We start from the raw sequence: 17,083 nt of genomic DNA on the forward strand, positions 1-17,083 counted from the left end.
GAAAAAAAAAAACATCAAATTTCATTAATTAAAATCCCAGATAATTGATTCAACTTGCTTGTCTTTTGGATCACTACTAACCCAAAGGCAACGCTATGATTATATTTGTCCTTAAAGACGCAGTAAGCTTACGTTACCTTGGAATTGATTTCCAATGCCAAAGTGAGCCATCAATAGCCAAACAACAGTAACAAGTTCTCCACCTTCGATCATGGGAAGTTGCAGTACAATGATTTGCAGCATATGACATCATCTCCACCCACACACTGCTCAGTATCTTCCATTTCTGTTCTTTCAATTTTTTCAGCTCTTTGGCTAACATACTTGCAGTGAACAATACAGATTTGCTTCCATCTCCCTTCACTTCTGTTGCCTTAAACTCTGTATTCACTTCAGGAATCATTTGACATGCTTTCTTTAGTTAATATGATCTTATGCCTCTTTCTAAACAATCTTTCAGCATCAGCACAGGTATCTTTAAACCTTACCTTACAAATTCCTGCCACAGTAGCCATCATTGTCGACTGCATAATTAAAAGATACAGCATGTAATCTGATAAAATTTTACTGAATTCTTTTTCATTACTCTTATTTTCTCTCTCCTTTTTATCATTGATCAAGAGCTCAGTTGCAATGTGCCACATCAGGATGCTCTCGTCATAAGGGACAGCAAGAACATAAGATATTGACTCGTCACTCCTTTGTTTATCCAACCCATTATTTTGAAGAACCCAGTCACCTCTAGCCGAACGTATTTTCCTGACAGTTTCTGCATCATCTATCAACCGAGATCGCTTTTGCAGCTCACCGAAAATATATTCCCCGAGCTCCATTGTCAGTGGCTCGCTAGAAACATATGTTATCTCATACAGAAAATCCTTGAGGCCCACAAGATCAATGAGTCGATCCTTGGAAGCATTCAGGCACTGGATGGCTTTATCAATGCACGAAAACCGAGTGACCCTTTTAGGTCTAGTCTTTATGCACTGACAGAAATTGTTGGTGATGCCACAATGATGAAAACTTTTATCAATTCCCAAATAGGAATAATTGTGTTGTGCAACGCGAAAACGTGTAAACTGTAAAAAAATAAAATAAATACACAAAACACTAATATTTACATATTTCACTCGAGCTACATCAACAGGCATGCCATCTTCCACTATCAATAGTAATAAATCATCATTACAAGCTCAAAACTATACTACCCATAAACCCAATTACACTCAAGAGAAATCATACAACATCAAACTGCTTATAGTAAATATATTAGTCAGTCCCTCTCAGTCTCCTCTAAACATAACCTAATATATTTACTATTAAAACACTACACCACAAATGATACTTTCAACTATGTGGGCTAAAGCCCTCTCATCAATGGACAAGAATCCCTTCCTCTTGAATTCTATGTCCTTTCTTGACATTAGGCTGAAGCCTCTCTTCACTGCAATAGACAAGTGACCCTCATCAATGGACAGAGCCAATTCTCAATAATTGGTAAGGCCCCTCTCTACAATAGGCAATAGCCTCACTCCATGAGCTGAAAGCTAAATAACCCTTTCCACTATTCTCCTATTTATAGTGTTAATTCTCTCAATTCTAATCTGATTAGGAATCCTACTCAATTTAGGAATAACACTAAAATAAAAGTTCTACTTTATATAGGAAATATTCCTCTATCCTATTGAGGAATATTTCTCCTACTCAAATTAGGAAAACGTCTCTTCAGATGTTACTAGGATTTTGAGTCATAATTCTAACAATCTCTACGTTGACTCAAAATCCATTAACCATTGCATACCTCAAATTCTTGGGTGCCTTCAATCATCACATCTCTATGCTTGAGCTTGAACCCTTCAAATCATCAATCTCTCCGATCTTCATCTTGGATGTAACTTGCTTCTTTCTTCAAAAAATTTTCACGTAATCAATCTTATCGATTTTGTATCAAGAGCTCCACTTCAATTTCAACTCTTCATCATCACCATTATTGCATGTGCAACTTTTACATGTCGCAGCAACTCCACCTTCAACCAAACTCACCAATATCATTCCCATGCTCTGATACTAATTTGTTGTACACCACGAAAGTGTGTGAACTGCAAAGAAATAAAGTAAATACACAAAACATCAATATTTACGTGGTTCACCCTCTCAACATAGAGCTACATCAACGGGCATGCCATCTTCCACTATCAATAGTAATAAATCATCATTACAAGCTTAAAACTATACTACCCATAAATCCAATTACACCCAAGAGAAATTATACAACATCAAACTACTTATAGTAAATATATTAGTCCCTCTCAGTCTCCTCTAGACATAACCCAATATATTTACTATTACAACACTATACCACAAAGGGTGCCTTCAACTACATGGGCTAGAGCCCTCTTATTAATGGACAAGAATCCCTTCTTTTTGAATTCTATGTCCTTTCTCAACCTTAGGCCAAAGCCTCTCTTCACTGAAATGGGCAATTGCCCCTCATCAATGGGCAGAGCTAAATCCTCAGTAATTGGCAAGGCCCCTCTCTACAATGATCAACAACCTCACTTCATGAGCTGAAAGCCAAATAACCCTTTCCACCATTCTCCTATTTATAGTGCTAATTCCCTCAATCCTAATCTGATTAGGAGTCTCACTCAATTTAGGAATAACACTAAAATAAGAGTTCTATTTTATATAGGAAATATTCATCTATCCTATTGAAGAATATTTCTCCTACTTAAATTAGGAAAAGGTCTCTTCCAATCTTACTAGAATTTTGAGTCATAATTTTAACAGATAGAGATTATTGATCTTGCTTGGACATTTTTTGAAACAATATCTTATCAAGTTATGGCCAGACACAGATTCATACCACATGCGAAAAAGAAGCGGCGCAGTCAAAGTTGTATGTTTGTCTGGTTCAAGATCAACCTTCTTTGATTTCTTTAGACTGATGAAGTTTCCGAAGAGACTCAATGCCCATTGAGGTGATATTCTGAAGAGATTCAATGCCCAATGAGGTGATCTTTCTCTAGGCCTGGTGAATTCCTCCAGGATAGTCACCACTGTCCAGTTTGAGAAAATGGCCATGAAGAATGATAATATATCGAGTCCTATGGCACCAAACAGCAGAGAATAAGTAAGCTTAACACCAAACTTGTCAAAAGCATACTTTTTTACCTGGAAATGGAAGATAGTAAGGGATAACACGACTAAACCAAATGATATGAAGTGGAAAAACATGCCCCACTTGGAGTGAACAATCACTACTTTCGTGTAAAGAACTTCATAGAAGAAGTTGAGCTCTCCGGCTATTACTTTGAAAGCATCTTCTGCAGATATGCTATTGAAAAAGTTTCGCCTCTCATCGCGCTCCTTGAAGCTGAGGATGAGATCAACAATAAGTCTCTTGAAGATTTTGAAGAACTCGTAAGCCTCCTCGACCACTTTGACATCGTCTAAGCCTCTTTTTTCCTGACGCATATCCGTAACCTCGGTTTCTCCTTCAGGTTCAGATGTTTTCTTTTTTCTGATTTAGTCTGGTTTCTCTGAAAGTACCTCCGTAAGCTTGACATAATTGACATCAGGATCTGGATTTATGAGCATGGAATCTCTGAATTTATCCTTGCTCGCAAAATACAAAGAAGAAGTGTGCTCCAAATATTTGATTATCCCTACTATAAACAGGAGTGTTGTTGGGATCATAACCCTGTTTCTGGGAAGTGTTTTGATGAACACATAACCAGTAGCAACGGCCTGGGTTATGAATGCAAGCAAGTGCCTCAGCCACAATTGGTTATCCTCAACAGAAAAAGCAGTGATAGTGTCTGGGCCACCAAGATGCACCAAAAGAAAAGGAGCCCAAAACTCCAAGAGATCACCATTTTCATAAGAACAAAGATAATCATCAGAAGGGTTGCTTTGGCTGTTGAATATGGTTCCATTAAAACTTTAGCTCCTTTGTTTTTTTTTTTATTTATTTATTCAAATCGTCCTGATCTTCTCTTCATTTTTTTCTTACCCTGCTTTGTTTTTCTCCCTCCATGTTTATTTCCCTCTGTAACCACACTTTTTTTTTTCTTCTCTCATTCTATCTCTACTTTTTATCTTATGATAAATGCTACAAGTTGTGTCACACCCATTCTCCTAATTAAAACATGAGAAACCTGAAACTAAACTATATTTTTCTATAAATAACTGATCAACTAACTATAAATACCTCATATAAACATAATTTTTTTATAGTGACTAATTAAATATATTAATAAATCAATTTATATATGAAGACATCATATTTACAAATATTATTTTAGATTCAAATATTTAGAGAACTAGAAAGAGGGACATTGAAAGCAAAGATAATAAAATTTTACCTACTTTGGACTGCACCCCAAGGTTGTCTACGTATCTTCATTTTAACATGAAGGATCAGGTCCACGTAGCTCTCAAATCGCTTATAATTGACATTTCTACTTTATACTTTATAATTATCAATTCTACTACAAAATTTTTAACCATTTCCAAATTCTTGCCAAAAATTGAGCAACATCTTCCTTGTTGTAAAATGGACATTTCCCTCGGTCAAACACAAATTTCAACAAACAATTTTCAATTGAGACCAGCGCCCATCCAAAGTTTCACACACATAATAATAATAATAATAATAATAATAATAATAATAATAATAATAATAATAATAATAATAATAATAATAATAATAATAATAATAATAATAATAATAACACATAGATAGATAGATAGAAAGATAGATAAAATCCATTCTCTAATTCATTTTATTTTATTTTCCCCATTAGCATCACAAAGAATACCTGAAATATTAGTATATGGTTCGACCTACCACTTCATAATTTCCAAATTATGAATATGGTAGTATGTCATTTAATCAACCTCAATTCCAACCTCACATCCAAAGTTGATTTAATAATAATAAAATAGATATTTGACTCCAAATTCAGAATGATTACATATACAACAACTATAATTACCCCACTGTCAAGAATTTCATGTATCATTCAATCAACTAGAATTTCTTATATACAGCCAAAAAGAAAATCACAAAGCAATATTCGAGAATAAAATTTTAATTATATTTCACTTACCCTTGGAAAAATAAGGCTCAGATTATTGTTATATTTAAATACACAAATTTTACCTATTTTTAGCAAACATAATTTAGGTTAGCTCGTAAACAAGACACTAGTGAAAGACACTAGTCCCCTAGTTGAGCTTAGCAAATAGATGAAATATAAATTGTTAAAGTATTTAATCTTTAAGGTCCTATAAAGATACAAAGCTGAATGAATTGGAATAATTAGAAATACACACACACACAAATGCAAGCAGTTGTTAAATCTTTTTTTTTTTTTTTTGAAGTGGCAGATTAAACAAGCTTAGAAAATTAATATTGTTCCACCTCAAAATTTCTTTTAATGCATAAATTCCTCCACCTAGCCTAACTCTTCACATATAGGTCATTAATAAATATTGCATTATCATGAGAGTAACAAGTTTTGTTTAAAAAAAAAATCATCAATCCCCAATTTCTCATACTAAAATTTCATACTCTACTAATTGGTTGATTAGTTAGACACTAATCACGTCATCTCTTTAACGTTTCAAAAGCATGGAAGAATGAGTAACAATTCTAATGACTTATTAATTTCATTCAGAGCTATTATACTCAGGCATCAATACCTAATCTAGTTTAACTATTGCTTCAATATTATGAAAAGGGAAAAATACAAGAAAGAAATATAACCGGGTTACTGCTGGTGTGTGTGCTTCACTTATCTCCAACAAATAGACTATCTAGTGATGGTGATGGTGATGAAAATAAGAGGCTTAACAGACCTTAATGGCAGCCTCCACATGTTGAATTTCATTGAAGCTTTATGAATTTGGAACCTTCAAGTTCTGTTCCCAAATATTCGATTTTCCTTTCTCTAATTCACAGTTGCCTTGCTTTGCTTCTCTACTGCGTTGGAGAACGATTGGATCACTTCTTTCCCTATTATCGATCCTTGATTCCACATCTCTCTCTTTCTCTCTCTCTCTCTCTCTCTCTCTCTCTCTCTCTCTCTCTCTCTCTCTCTCTCTTGTGTTAAGTCAATAAAGTCACAACTCGATTCCTTCATGAGATGGGGATGCCACGACGATGACCTGAGGTGGAGCAGCAGCTGATAAGATGCGATGAGGCGATGCCAAGGAGGAAGGAACTGCGGGGTGAAGGTTGCTGCTGCTGGGCCAAAGTTTGGAGTGAGGGCTGAGAAGAGAGACGGATGAGAAAATAAAGAATCGATGGTGAATTGTGAAGATCTTTCTTAAGTTTTGTTTTTATTATTATTTTTAATTAATTCTTATTTAAATATCTCCCCCTCATTATTGTCGTTATATTGCCCTTTCTCTTTTCTTAGACTAACTGGAGTACTCTAGTCTTTCCATCAAATTTCAACGCTTATTTTATTATAAATATTATTATTCACACAAATAAAAAAAAATATAAAAATAATATTTACAGAATTAAATAAAAATATTTAAATTATTAAAAAAATTTAAATTTAATATTTATATAATAAAATTTTTATTTTCATTTAGAAATATATTTTTTATAATATTATATTTTTCAAAAACTCCGCCTAAGTAGTTTGCGCTTAGCCGGTCCAAAGCCCGTATAAAGAAGGAGGGTTGCGGTAGGTGACAACCAGTGTAAAAATTTCGTCACATCTTATGATATGGATTCAAATGATATAAACGTTGGGGCGTCCTCTACTAACGACGCACTACATCGGAGCCCGGGTGTAGTGAAAAATATGTAAGGGTGTAGGGCGTTCACCGAAAGCGACGCGCCATGCCGGTGCCCTGGTGTGGTGTTAAGTGAGCAAGGGTTCCCACATCATGGACGGGTGTGGGTAAAGAAGTTAGTCCATAGGATAGATAATAGAACAGATAGTGGAATAGAACACAAAATAGACATAGAAAATAATAGAAGATATCATAAAAGGAGACCAATTAGAAAGGAACAAGATAAGAGGAGGATCAGGGTTGCTACTTGGAATGTTGGATCACTTACAGGAAAATTAATGGAGCTTGTGGATACCTTGGAAAGGAGAAGGGTGAATATTGCTTGCATTCAGGAGACTAAATGGGTAGGAGAGAAAAGCAAAGAAGTGGGTAATTCATGGTACAAACTGTGGTATACTGGAAAGGAGAGAAATAAGAACGGAGTGGGCATAATCACAGATAGGACATTGAAAGACGCTGTAATAGGTAGGAGATAGAATTATACTAGTAAAGCTAGTACTAGAAGGAAAAATAATAAATGTAGTTAGTGCTTATGCCCCACAAATAGGACTAGATAGTGAGAGTAAACAAAGGTTTTGGGAAGATATGGATGATTTAATGCAAAACATACCAAATGAAGAGAATATTTTCATTGGTGGGGATTTGAATGGACATGTAGGAAGTGATAGGTATGGCTATGAGAATGTTCATGGAGGTTTTGGTTTTGGTAGTCGAAATGAGGAGGGAAAAAGCATCCTGGATTTTGCTATAGCATACGACCTAATACTAGCAAATACCTACTTTATAAAAAGAGAGTCACATTTAGTGACTTTCAAAGTGGGCAACATAGAAGCCAAATCGACTTCCTCTTAATCAGGAAGACAAATAGTGTTCTATGCAAGGATTGCAAGGTCATTCTAGGAGATGCTTTAACAAGTCAACATCAATTAGTGGTCTTGGATGTCAAGTTTAGGAACAATTCAAGTAAGGTCAGAAGAAATAGTGTAGCTCAAACAAAGTGGTGGGAGTTCAAAGGAGTAAAGCAAGTGAAGTTCAAAAATGAGCTTCTCGAGTCCGAAGCATGGAAGCTGAATATGGAGGCCAATGATATGTGGATACAGATGGCATCAAAAATTAGAGAAGTAGCTAGAAAAGTACTTGGAGAGTCTAAAGGACATGGACCACCCTCAAAAGAGAGATGGTGGTGGAATGAGGAAGTACAAAAGGCAGTGAAGAGAAAAAGAGAATGGTATAAGAAATTACCTAAATGTGATAATAATGAGGCATATGAACAGTACAAGATAGCAAAGAAAGAGGCAAAAAAGGCAGTTAGTCAAGCAAGAGCACAGACCTTTGAAAAGTTATATGAGAAACTTGGAAGTAAAGAAGGGAAGAAAGATATTTATAGATTAGCAAGGAGGAGAGAAAGGAAATGTCAAGATCTCAATCAAGTTAGGTGCATTAAGGATAAAGAAGGCAAAGTGTTGGTGAAAGATGAGGACATTAAAGAAAGATGAAGAAATTATTTTAATGATCTCTTTAATAATAGTCAAAATGGTAATAGCGTGAATATAGACTATAGAACGATAGAAAAGAATGTGAATTATACTAGAAGGATTAGATCTTTAGAAATAAAGGAAGCACTTAAGAGAATGAAAGTTGGTAAAACCTGTGGACCCGATGGAATACCAATTGAAGTGTGGAAGTGTTTGGGAGATATGGGAGTGGCATGGTTAACTAAATTATTTAATAAGATTCTAAACTCAAAGAAAATTCCTGATGAATGGAGAATGAGCATTTTAGTACCTATTTTTAAAAATAAAGGAGACATACAGAATTGCTCGAACTATAGGGGAATTAAACTCATGAGCCATACTATGAAGTTGTGGGAGAGAGTTGTGAAGCATCGACTACGTCGTGATACTTCTATCTCTCTCAATCAATTTGGCTTTATGCTTGGCAGTTCAACTATGGAAGCGATCTTTCTCATTAGAAGCTTGATGGAGAAATATAGAGATGTAAAGAAAGATCTACATATGGTTTTTATTGATTTGGAGAAGGCTTATGATAGTGTTCCAAGAGATGTCCTATGGAGTGTGTTAGAATAAAAGAGGGTATCTATTAGGTACATACAAGTGTTGAAAGATATGTATGAAGGAGCAATTACTATTGTGCGCACAGTGGGAGGGGACACAAGAGATTTTCCGATCTCAATTGGATTACACCAAGGATCAGCTATAAGCCCTTACCTTTTTACATTAGTTTTAGATGAATTGACGAAACATATACAAGAGAGTATAAGAGAGTATTCCTTGGTGCATGATGTTTGCGGATGATATTGTTCTAATAGATGAGACGCGAGAAGGAGTCAATAGAAAGCTAGAGCTTTGGAGAAGTACTCTAGAGTCAAAGAGCTTTAAGTTAAGTAGAACGAAGACAGAATACATGCATAGCAAGTTCAGTGAAGGCCAAACTGGTGATAGGGAAGGAGTTAGTTTGGATGGAGTGGAACTGTCCCAAAGTAATCACTTTAAATATCTCAGCTCAGTCTTTCAAGTAGTTGGGGGATGTGAGGAGAATGTTAGTCATAGATTAAAGCCGGATGGTTGAAGTGGAGACGTGCCACGGGAGTTTTATGTGATCACAAGATTCCTAATAAGTTGAAAGGAAAATTTTACCGTACAGCCATACGACCGGCTATGTTATATGGTAGTGAGTGTTGGGCATTGAAGGAGTCGTATGCGTCTAAGATAAGAGTTGCAGAGATGAGAATGTTAAGGTGGATGAGTGGCCATACTAGACTAGATAAAGTCCGTAATGAGAGTATTAGAGAAAAGGTAGGAGTGGTACCAATTGAGGATAAGTTGAGAGAAGGGAGATTGAGGTGGTTTGGTCATGTGAAGCGTAGACATACGAAGGCTCTAGTTAGACAAGTAGAGCACATTAGGTTAAAGGATAGAAAGAAAAAAAAAAAGAGTAGACCTAAATTGACTTTGAGGAGAATAGTACAACATGACCTAGTAGCATTACAAATTTCTGAGGATTTAACCCAAAATCATTTAGAGTAGAGAAAGCGAATTCATATAGCCGACCCCAAATTTTTAGGATAAAGGCTTAGTTGAGTTGAATATTATATTTTTCAAAAAATATAGTTCAACTAATTAGTTTTATTAAAAATAGAGAGATCGTATAGTAATTTGATTGATATTAAAATTTATTGATTAATAAAAAATTTGCAGGTGGACACATTTATTCATATATGCAAGTATCTATACATTACACATTTATTCATATGTGCAAGTATCTATATATGCAATTATCAGGACTAAAATATGTACAATACGGCTACTTCCGGTCGAAACTAGAACAAGAAGACCATTTGCTTCATTGTGTAGAAATGGACTCTCCCTGTGCTTCTTCCTTTGATTCTCCATTTGCTTCATCAATTACTATCTGTGAATTAGAGCTAGATGCAACCTCCTTCAAGATTTCATTTGTGCCATTATCCTCAGAAGCTTCCAATTCTGTAAATTCATTTGCTTCATTGAGTAAAACAAGACTCTCCACAAAAGTATCCAAATAGAAGGAGTGTGCATTGCCCCGAATTTTTGTATCAAAGATTTTTTCTGTCTTTGGATCATAGAAAACTAGCTGTCCGAACCTTACCACTTTGCCTAAATGCAACTAATTTTCGTATCCATTTCAAATGTGATTCAAAATCAGGAATATCGAAAAGTTTGGTCCAAGATCCTGGAACACCATATTCTTTCATCATCCAAACTGTAAAACAGCCTTCCCCAGAAAATTTAAAAGATGCAGCCAGCAGAAGTGATCCATCAAAAACTGCAACATCCACAAACTGGTATTTCTTAACCAAACAATCTGGTACCTCCATTTCTCCAAACACCTCTTCTCCCAAGGAAAACGACACAATCGCATCGCATACACCATGCCCATAACCTCGCTTAGCGGCAACCCAATGACAAGCTCCATTCAGAAAAGCAGAAGTTGAGCGCGCAGTGATGACATATTTCAGATTATTATCAACCTTTCTCCAACCCCTACTTCTCAAACTGTAAATCTCAACAAAAGGCCGAATCTCACCAAAGTTAAAATGCAAGCACACTATTCTCACAAGCTTATAATCATCAGTAGTGGAATCAAAGCCAAACCCAAGTGAGGGTATATTAATATACCCTATATACCGGGTCCATATGAGGTAAACGTAAAAATAGGACAAGGAATGTTAACGATCTTTCTAACACTAGGATTCCATAAAGCAGCTCTCTCAGTGTATTTGCCATAAACATCATAAGATAGACAAAAGACCCCATTACAAGAACCCACTATATTAGCTAAACGCTTTATGCCTTTAAATGGGCAATCAAGTTCTTCAAAAGGGTTTGCAGGGAAAGACTCATCTGGGTATAGCAAATAACGCACATTTTCTTTAAATGGCCAAACAAATTATCTAGTGCTGTACCTAAAGAATAGTACGCCACTGTTTCTTGCAGCGGTTTTCTTGAGATGTTGGGCTATGAAAGAAGGGTCGGTGATCACAGAGCACCAGGTCTTGGAAACGCATCTGCATTTGAGGAGTGATTTAACTGGCAATCTTGACAAAATTTCGGCAAGCAATTCTTGAGGAAGATGATCAGACATTTTTCTTTTTGTTCTTCTTGCTGCGTTTGCTCTGTTTTATTGAGCTGTTTTATTGAGCTATGGATCTACTGGCTTTGAAAAATATACTGGGCCTCAGATAAGAGGTTGCTGAGAAGTAGCAAGCTCATTCGGTTTATCGAATTGGCGGGATCAGTTTATTGAGCTAGAGCGTCGAGCTGGCAATGTAGTTAGGCACCAGCTGTCTGTTTCTTTGTATATAAACAATAGAAGATTCTGGAATAGCGAAACTCAATTATTTAATAAATAAGTTATTTAAAAAATAAGTCGAATTCAAACTCAATTATTTAATAAATAAGTTAAGTTTGAACTTAATAGTATTTGATTGATCATAAATCATAAGTCGGCTCATTATAGGGTTTTGAACAGACTCATTTGTAAAATTATTTATGTTAATTATTATATTTTATTATATTATAAATATTTATTATTTTATTTAAAAATTTTCTAAAAGTAGGTATTGTTTAAAATTAATATATAATTAATATATAAAATGTATTTATTAAATATAATTATTTGAAATTTAAATTTAATTTTTTAATGAAAAATAAGTTATTTTTTATATTAAACTAATAGAAATTAGCTTGTATGAACTTCATAACCATAAAATTAAAATTCACTCTATAAATGAATCGAGCTACTTAAAATTCAATTCAATAAAAAGCTCGGTTTGACTCGGCTCCTTTAAAGCTCATTTTCTAAAAATTCAAACTTAAGCTTACAAATATTAAATTCAAGTTCGACTCAAATTTAGCTCAAATTCAAACAAAATTTTAATAAATTAAATCTAATCTCCTTAAAACTCAGCTCGGCTCGATTTGTTTACGCGGGGTCTGCTCTTCTTGCTGCGTCTGCCCTGTTTTATTGAGCCATGGATCTACTGGATTTGAAAAAAATAGTGGACCTCAGATAAAAGTTTGCTGGGAAGTCGCAAACCCATCCAGTTTAACGAATTGGACGTTTCAGTCTCATCCATTTAATTTGATTCCATTTTTAAATGTCTTTTGCTGATTTTAAAAATATTATAGAGTTATAGTTCTTTACCCTTATGAAAAGAATTTAAATAAGAAAAATAAAATGGGAGAAATTAGATTTCTTTTTTTTTTTTCCATTCAGTTTTCTCAATCCACAGAGTTCAAATTTCACATACTAAGAAACAATAAAAAAAAATAGAAAAAAAAATTAAAAAATAAAACATCGAATTTCATTAATTAAAATCCCAGATAATTGATGCAACTTGCTTGTTTTTTGGATCACTACTAACCCAAAGGTAACGTGATGATTATATTTGCCCTTAAGGACGTAGTATGCTAAAGGAACCTTGGAACTGATTTCCAATGCCAAAATGAACCATCAATATCCAAACAGAAGTAACAAGCTCTCCACCTTTGGTTAATTGTCGAACATGGGAAGTCGCAGTGCAATGATTTGCAGCATATGACATCATCTCCACCCACACACTGCTCAGTGTCTTCCATTTCTGTTATTTCAATTTTTTCAGTTCTTTGGCTAACGCACTTGCAGTGAACAATACAGATTTGCTTCCATCTCCCTTCACTTCTGTTGACTGAAACTCTGTATTCACTTCAAGAATCATTTGACATGCTTTCTTTAGTTTATATGATCTTAGGACTTTCTTTCTAAAAAATCTTTCAGCATCAGCACAGATATCTTTAAACCTTACCTTACAAATTCCTGCCACAGTAGCCATCATTGTCGACTGCATAATTAGAAGATACAGCATGTAATCTGACAAAATCTTACTGAATTCTTTTTCATCACTCTGATTTTCCCTCTCCTTTTTATCATTGATCAAGAGCTCAGTTGCAATGTGCCACATCAGGATGCTCTCGTCATAAGGGACAGCAAGAACATAAGATATCAACTCGTCATTCCTTTGTTTATCCAAACAATTAGTTTGAAGAACCCAGTCACCTCTAGCTGAAAATATTTTCCTGACAGTTTCTGCATCATCCATCAACCGATATTTCTTTTGCAGCTCACCGAAAATTTATTCACAGAGCTCCATTGTCAGTGGCTCGCTGGAAACACATGTTATCTCATCCAGAAAATCCTTGAGGCCCACACGATCGATGAGTCCATCCTTGAAAGTATTCAGGCACTGGATGGCCTTATCAATTCACAATAACTGAGTGAACTTTCTGGGTCTAGTCTTTATGCATTGACAGAAATTGTTGGTGATGCCGTATTGACGAAAAATTTTATCAATTCCCAAATAGGAATGATTGAGATTATGGATCTTGCTTGGACATTCTTTGAAACAGTATCTTATCAAGTTATGGCCAGACACAGATTCAGGCCACCTGCGAAAAGGAAGGGGCGCTGTCAAATTTTTATGTTTGTCTGGTTCAAGGTCAACCTTCTTTGATTTCTTTAGACTGAGGAAGTTTCTGAAGAGACTCAATGCCCATTGAGGTGATATTCTGAAGAGATTCAATGCCCAATGAGGTGATCTTTCTCTAGGCCTGGTGAATTCCTCCAAGACAGTCACCACTGTCCAGTTTGAGAAAATGGCCATGAAGAATGATAATATATCAAGTCCTATGGCACCAAACAGCAGAGAATAAGTAAGCTCAACATCAAACTTGTCAAAAGCATACTTCTTTACCTGGAAATGGAAGATGGCAAGGGCTACCACGACTTAACTAAATGATATGAAGCGGAAAAACATGCCCACTTTGAGTGAAAAATGACTACTTTCGTGTAGAGAACTTCATAGAAGAAGCTGAGCTCTACTGCTATTACTTTGAAAGCATCTTCTGCAGATATGCTATTGAAAAAGTTTCGGCTCTCATCGCGCTCCTTGAAGCTGAGGATGAGATCAACAACCAGTCCCTTGAAGATTTTGAAGAACTCGCAAGCGTCCTCCACCACTTTGACATCGTCTAAGCCTCTTTTTTCCTGACGCATATCTGTAACTTCGATTTCTCCTTCAGGTTCAGACGTTTTCTTTTTTCCGATTTCGTCTGGTTTCTCTTAATGTACCTCCGAAAGCTTGGCATAATTGACACCAGGATCCGGATTTTTGAGCATGGAATCTCTGAATTTATCCTTGCTCGCAAAATACAAAGAAGTAGTGCCCTCCAAATATTTGATTATCCCTGCTAGAAACAGGAGTACTGTTGGGATCATAACCCTGTTTCTGGGAAGTGTTTTAATGAACACTTAAACAGTAGCAACGGCCTTGGTTATGAATGCAAGCAAGTGCCTGAGTCACAATCGGTTATCCTCAGTAGAAAAAGCAATGATAGTGTCTCGGCTACCAAGATGCACCAAAAGAAAAGGAGCCCTAAACGCCAAGAGATCACCATTTTCATAAGAGCCAAGATAATCATCAGAAGGGTTGCTTTGGCTGTTGAATATGGTTCCATTAAAACTTTAGCTCCTTTGTTTTTTTTTTTAATTTATTTATTCAAATCATCCTGATCTTCTCTTCGTTTTTTTTTCTTACCCTGCTTTGTTTTTCTCCCTCCATGTTTATTTCCCTCTGTAATCACACTTTTTTTTTCTTCTCTCATTCTATCTCTATTTTTTATCTTATGATAAATGCTATAAGTTTTCTGTGTAAAAAGATTAATAAGTTGTCTTAGATCTCCAAGGAATAAAGATGACAATGCAGGAAAATCATTTCTCAATAGAAAAAGCATAAAAAAAATGTTTAGAGAATTGAATGAAAATACTTGAATTATTAAAAAAATTTAAATTTAGTATTCATATAGCAAAATTTTCATTTTCATTTTCATTTGGAAATATGTTTTTAATAATATTGTATTTTTAAAAGGATATAGCCCAACAAATTAATTTTATTCAAATAGAGAGATTATATAGTAATTTAATTAGTATTAAAATTCATTAACTAATAAAAAATTTGACAAAAATTTTACAGACTGATACATTTATTCATATATGCAAGTATCCATACATGCAATTATCAGGACTAGAATATGTACGATACTGCTACTTCTGGTCGAAACTAGCACAAGAGACCATTTGCTTCATTGCTTCATCAATTACTAGCTGTGAATTAGAACTAGAAGCAACATCCTCCAAGATTTCATTTGTGCTATTATCCTCAGAAGCTTCCACTTCAGTAAATTCATTTGTTTCATCGAGTAAAACAAGACTCTCCACAAAAGTATCCAAATAAAAGGAGTGTGCATTGCCCCAAATTTTTGTATCAAAGATTTCTTCTGTCTTTGGATCATAGAGAACTAGGTCTCCAAAGGATTTTGCCAATAGAACCTTACCACTTTGCCTAAATGCAACTAACTTTCGTATCCATTTCAAATGTGAAATATTGAAAAGTTTGGTCCAAGATCCTGGAATGCCATATTCTTTCATCATCCAAACTGTAAAACAGCCTTCTCCTGTCAATTTAAAAGAAGCAACCAGCAAAAGTGATCCATCAAAAACTGCAACATCCATAAAGTGATATTTCTTAACCAAACAATCTGGTACCTCCATTTCCCCAAACACCTCTTCTCCCAAAGAAAACGACACAATCACATCCCGTACACCTGGCCCATTGCCTCGCTTGGCAACCCAATGACAAGCTCCATTCAGAAAAGCAGACGTTGAGCGCGCAGTGATGAAATGTTTCAGATCTTTTTTAACCTTTCTCCAACCCCTACTTCTCAAACTGTATATCTCAACAAAAGGCCGAATCTCATCAAAGATAAAATGCGAATACACTATTCTCACAAGCTTATAATCATCAGTAGTGGAATCAAAGCCAAACCCAAGTGAGGGTATATAGGGTCCATATGAGGTAAACGTAAAATTAGGACAAGGAATGTTAACAATCTTTCTAACACTAGGGTTCCATAAAAAAGCTTTCTCAGCGTATCTGCCATAAACGTCATCAGATAGACAAAAAACCCCATTGCAAGAACCCACTATATTAACAAAACGCTTTATGCCTTTAAATGGGCAATCAAGTTCTTCAACAGGGTTTGCAGGGAAAGACTTATCTGGGTACAGCAAATAACGCACATTTTCTTTAAATGGCCAAACAAGTTCTCTGGTGCTGTAACTAAAGAAAAGTAGGCCACTGTTCCTTGCAGCAGTTTTCTTGAGATGTTGGGCTATGAAAGAAGGGTCGGCGATCAAAGAGTACCAGGTCTTGGAAACGCATCTGCATTTGAGGAGTGATTTAACTGGCAATCTTGACAAAACTTCCGCGAGCAATTCTTGAGGAAGATGATCAGACATTTTTCTTTTTGTTCTTCTTGCTGCGTCTGCTCTGGTTTATTGAGCTATGGATCTACTGGCTTTGAAAAAAATACTGGGCCTCAGATAAGAGGTTGCCGAGAAGTAGCAAGCTCATTCAGTTTATCGAATTGGCGGGAACAGTTTATTGAGCTAGAGCGTCGAGCTGGCAATGTAGTTAGGCACCAGCTGTCTGTTTCTTTGTATATAAACAATAGACGATCCTGGAATAGAGGCAGTTACTCTTTCGTTCTACACAAAATTTTTCGTCTTCAAATCCAAATCTATTTTCAAATTTCTTTTGCTGATTTTAAAAATATTATAGAATTTAGCATCCAGCGAGTCATCAGCAACATAAAGAACTTCTTTCAGTTCTATG

At 35.4% G+C, this 17,083-nt stretch overlaps 2 protein-coding genes and 1 pseudogene across 2 annotated transcripts; all 3 read right to left on the minus strand.

Moving 5' to 3' along the window:
* Positions 1-133: 133 nt before the first annotated feature.
* LOC131181976 (uncharacterized) lies at positions 134-3,477 on the minus strand. The gene is made up of 7 exons (XM_058150587.1): positions 2,857-3,477; positions 2,350-2,537; positions 2,044-2,099; positions 1,346-1,444; positions 1,122-1,162; positions 489-1,079; positions 134-373 (listed from the first exon to the last, which is right to left on the minus strand). Exons 1-7 carry the CDS (start codon positions 3,475-3,477, stop codon positions 134-136), a joined length of 1,836 nt encoding a protein of 611 aa, XP_058006570.1.
* A 6,702-nt stretch (positions 3,478-10,179) lies between these two features.
* On the minus strand, positions 10,180-11,457 carry LOC131181977 (F-box protein CPR1-like; annotated as a pseudogene).
* A 3,996-nt stretch (positions 11,458-15,453) lies between these two features.
* On the minus strand, positions 15,454-16,707 carry LOC110663235 (F-box protein CPR1-like). The gene has a single exon (XM_021822496.2). The coding sequence runs from the start codon at positions 16,705-16,707 to the stop codon at positions 15,454-15,456; it is 1,254 nt and encodes a 417-aa protein (XP_021678188.2).
* Between the last annotated feature and the right edge of the window lie 376 nt (positions 16,708-17,083).

This window comes from Hevea brasiliensis, chromosome 8, assembly GCF_030052815.1.
Source record: "Hevea brasiliensis isolate MT/VB/25A 57/8 chromosome 8, ASM3005281v1, whole genome shotgun sequence".
NCBI lineage: Eukaryota > Viridiplantae > Streptophyta > Magnoliopsida > Malpighiales > Euphorbiaceae > Hevea > Hevea brasiliensis.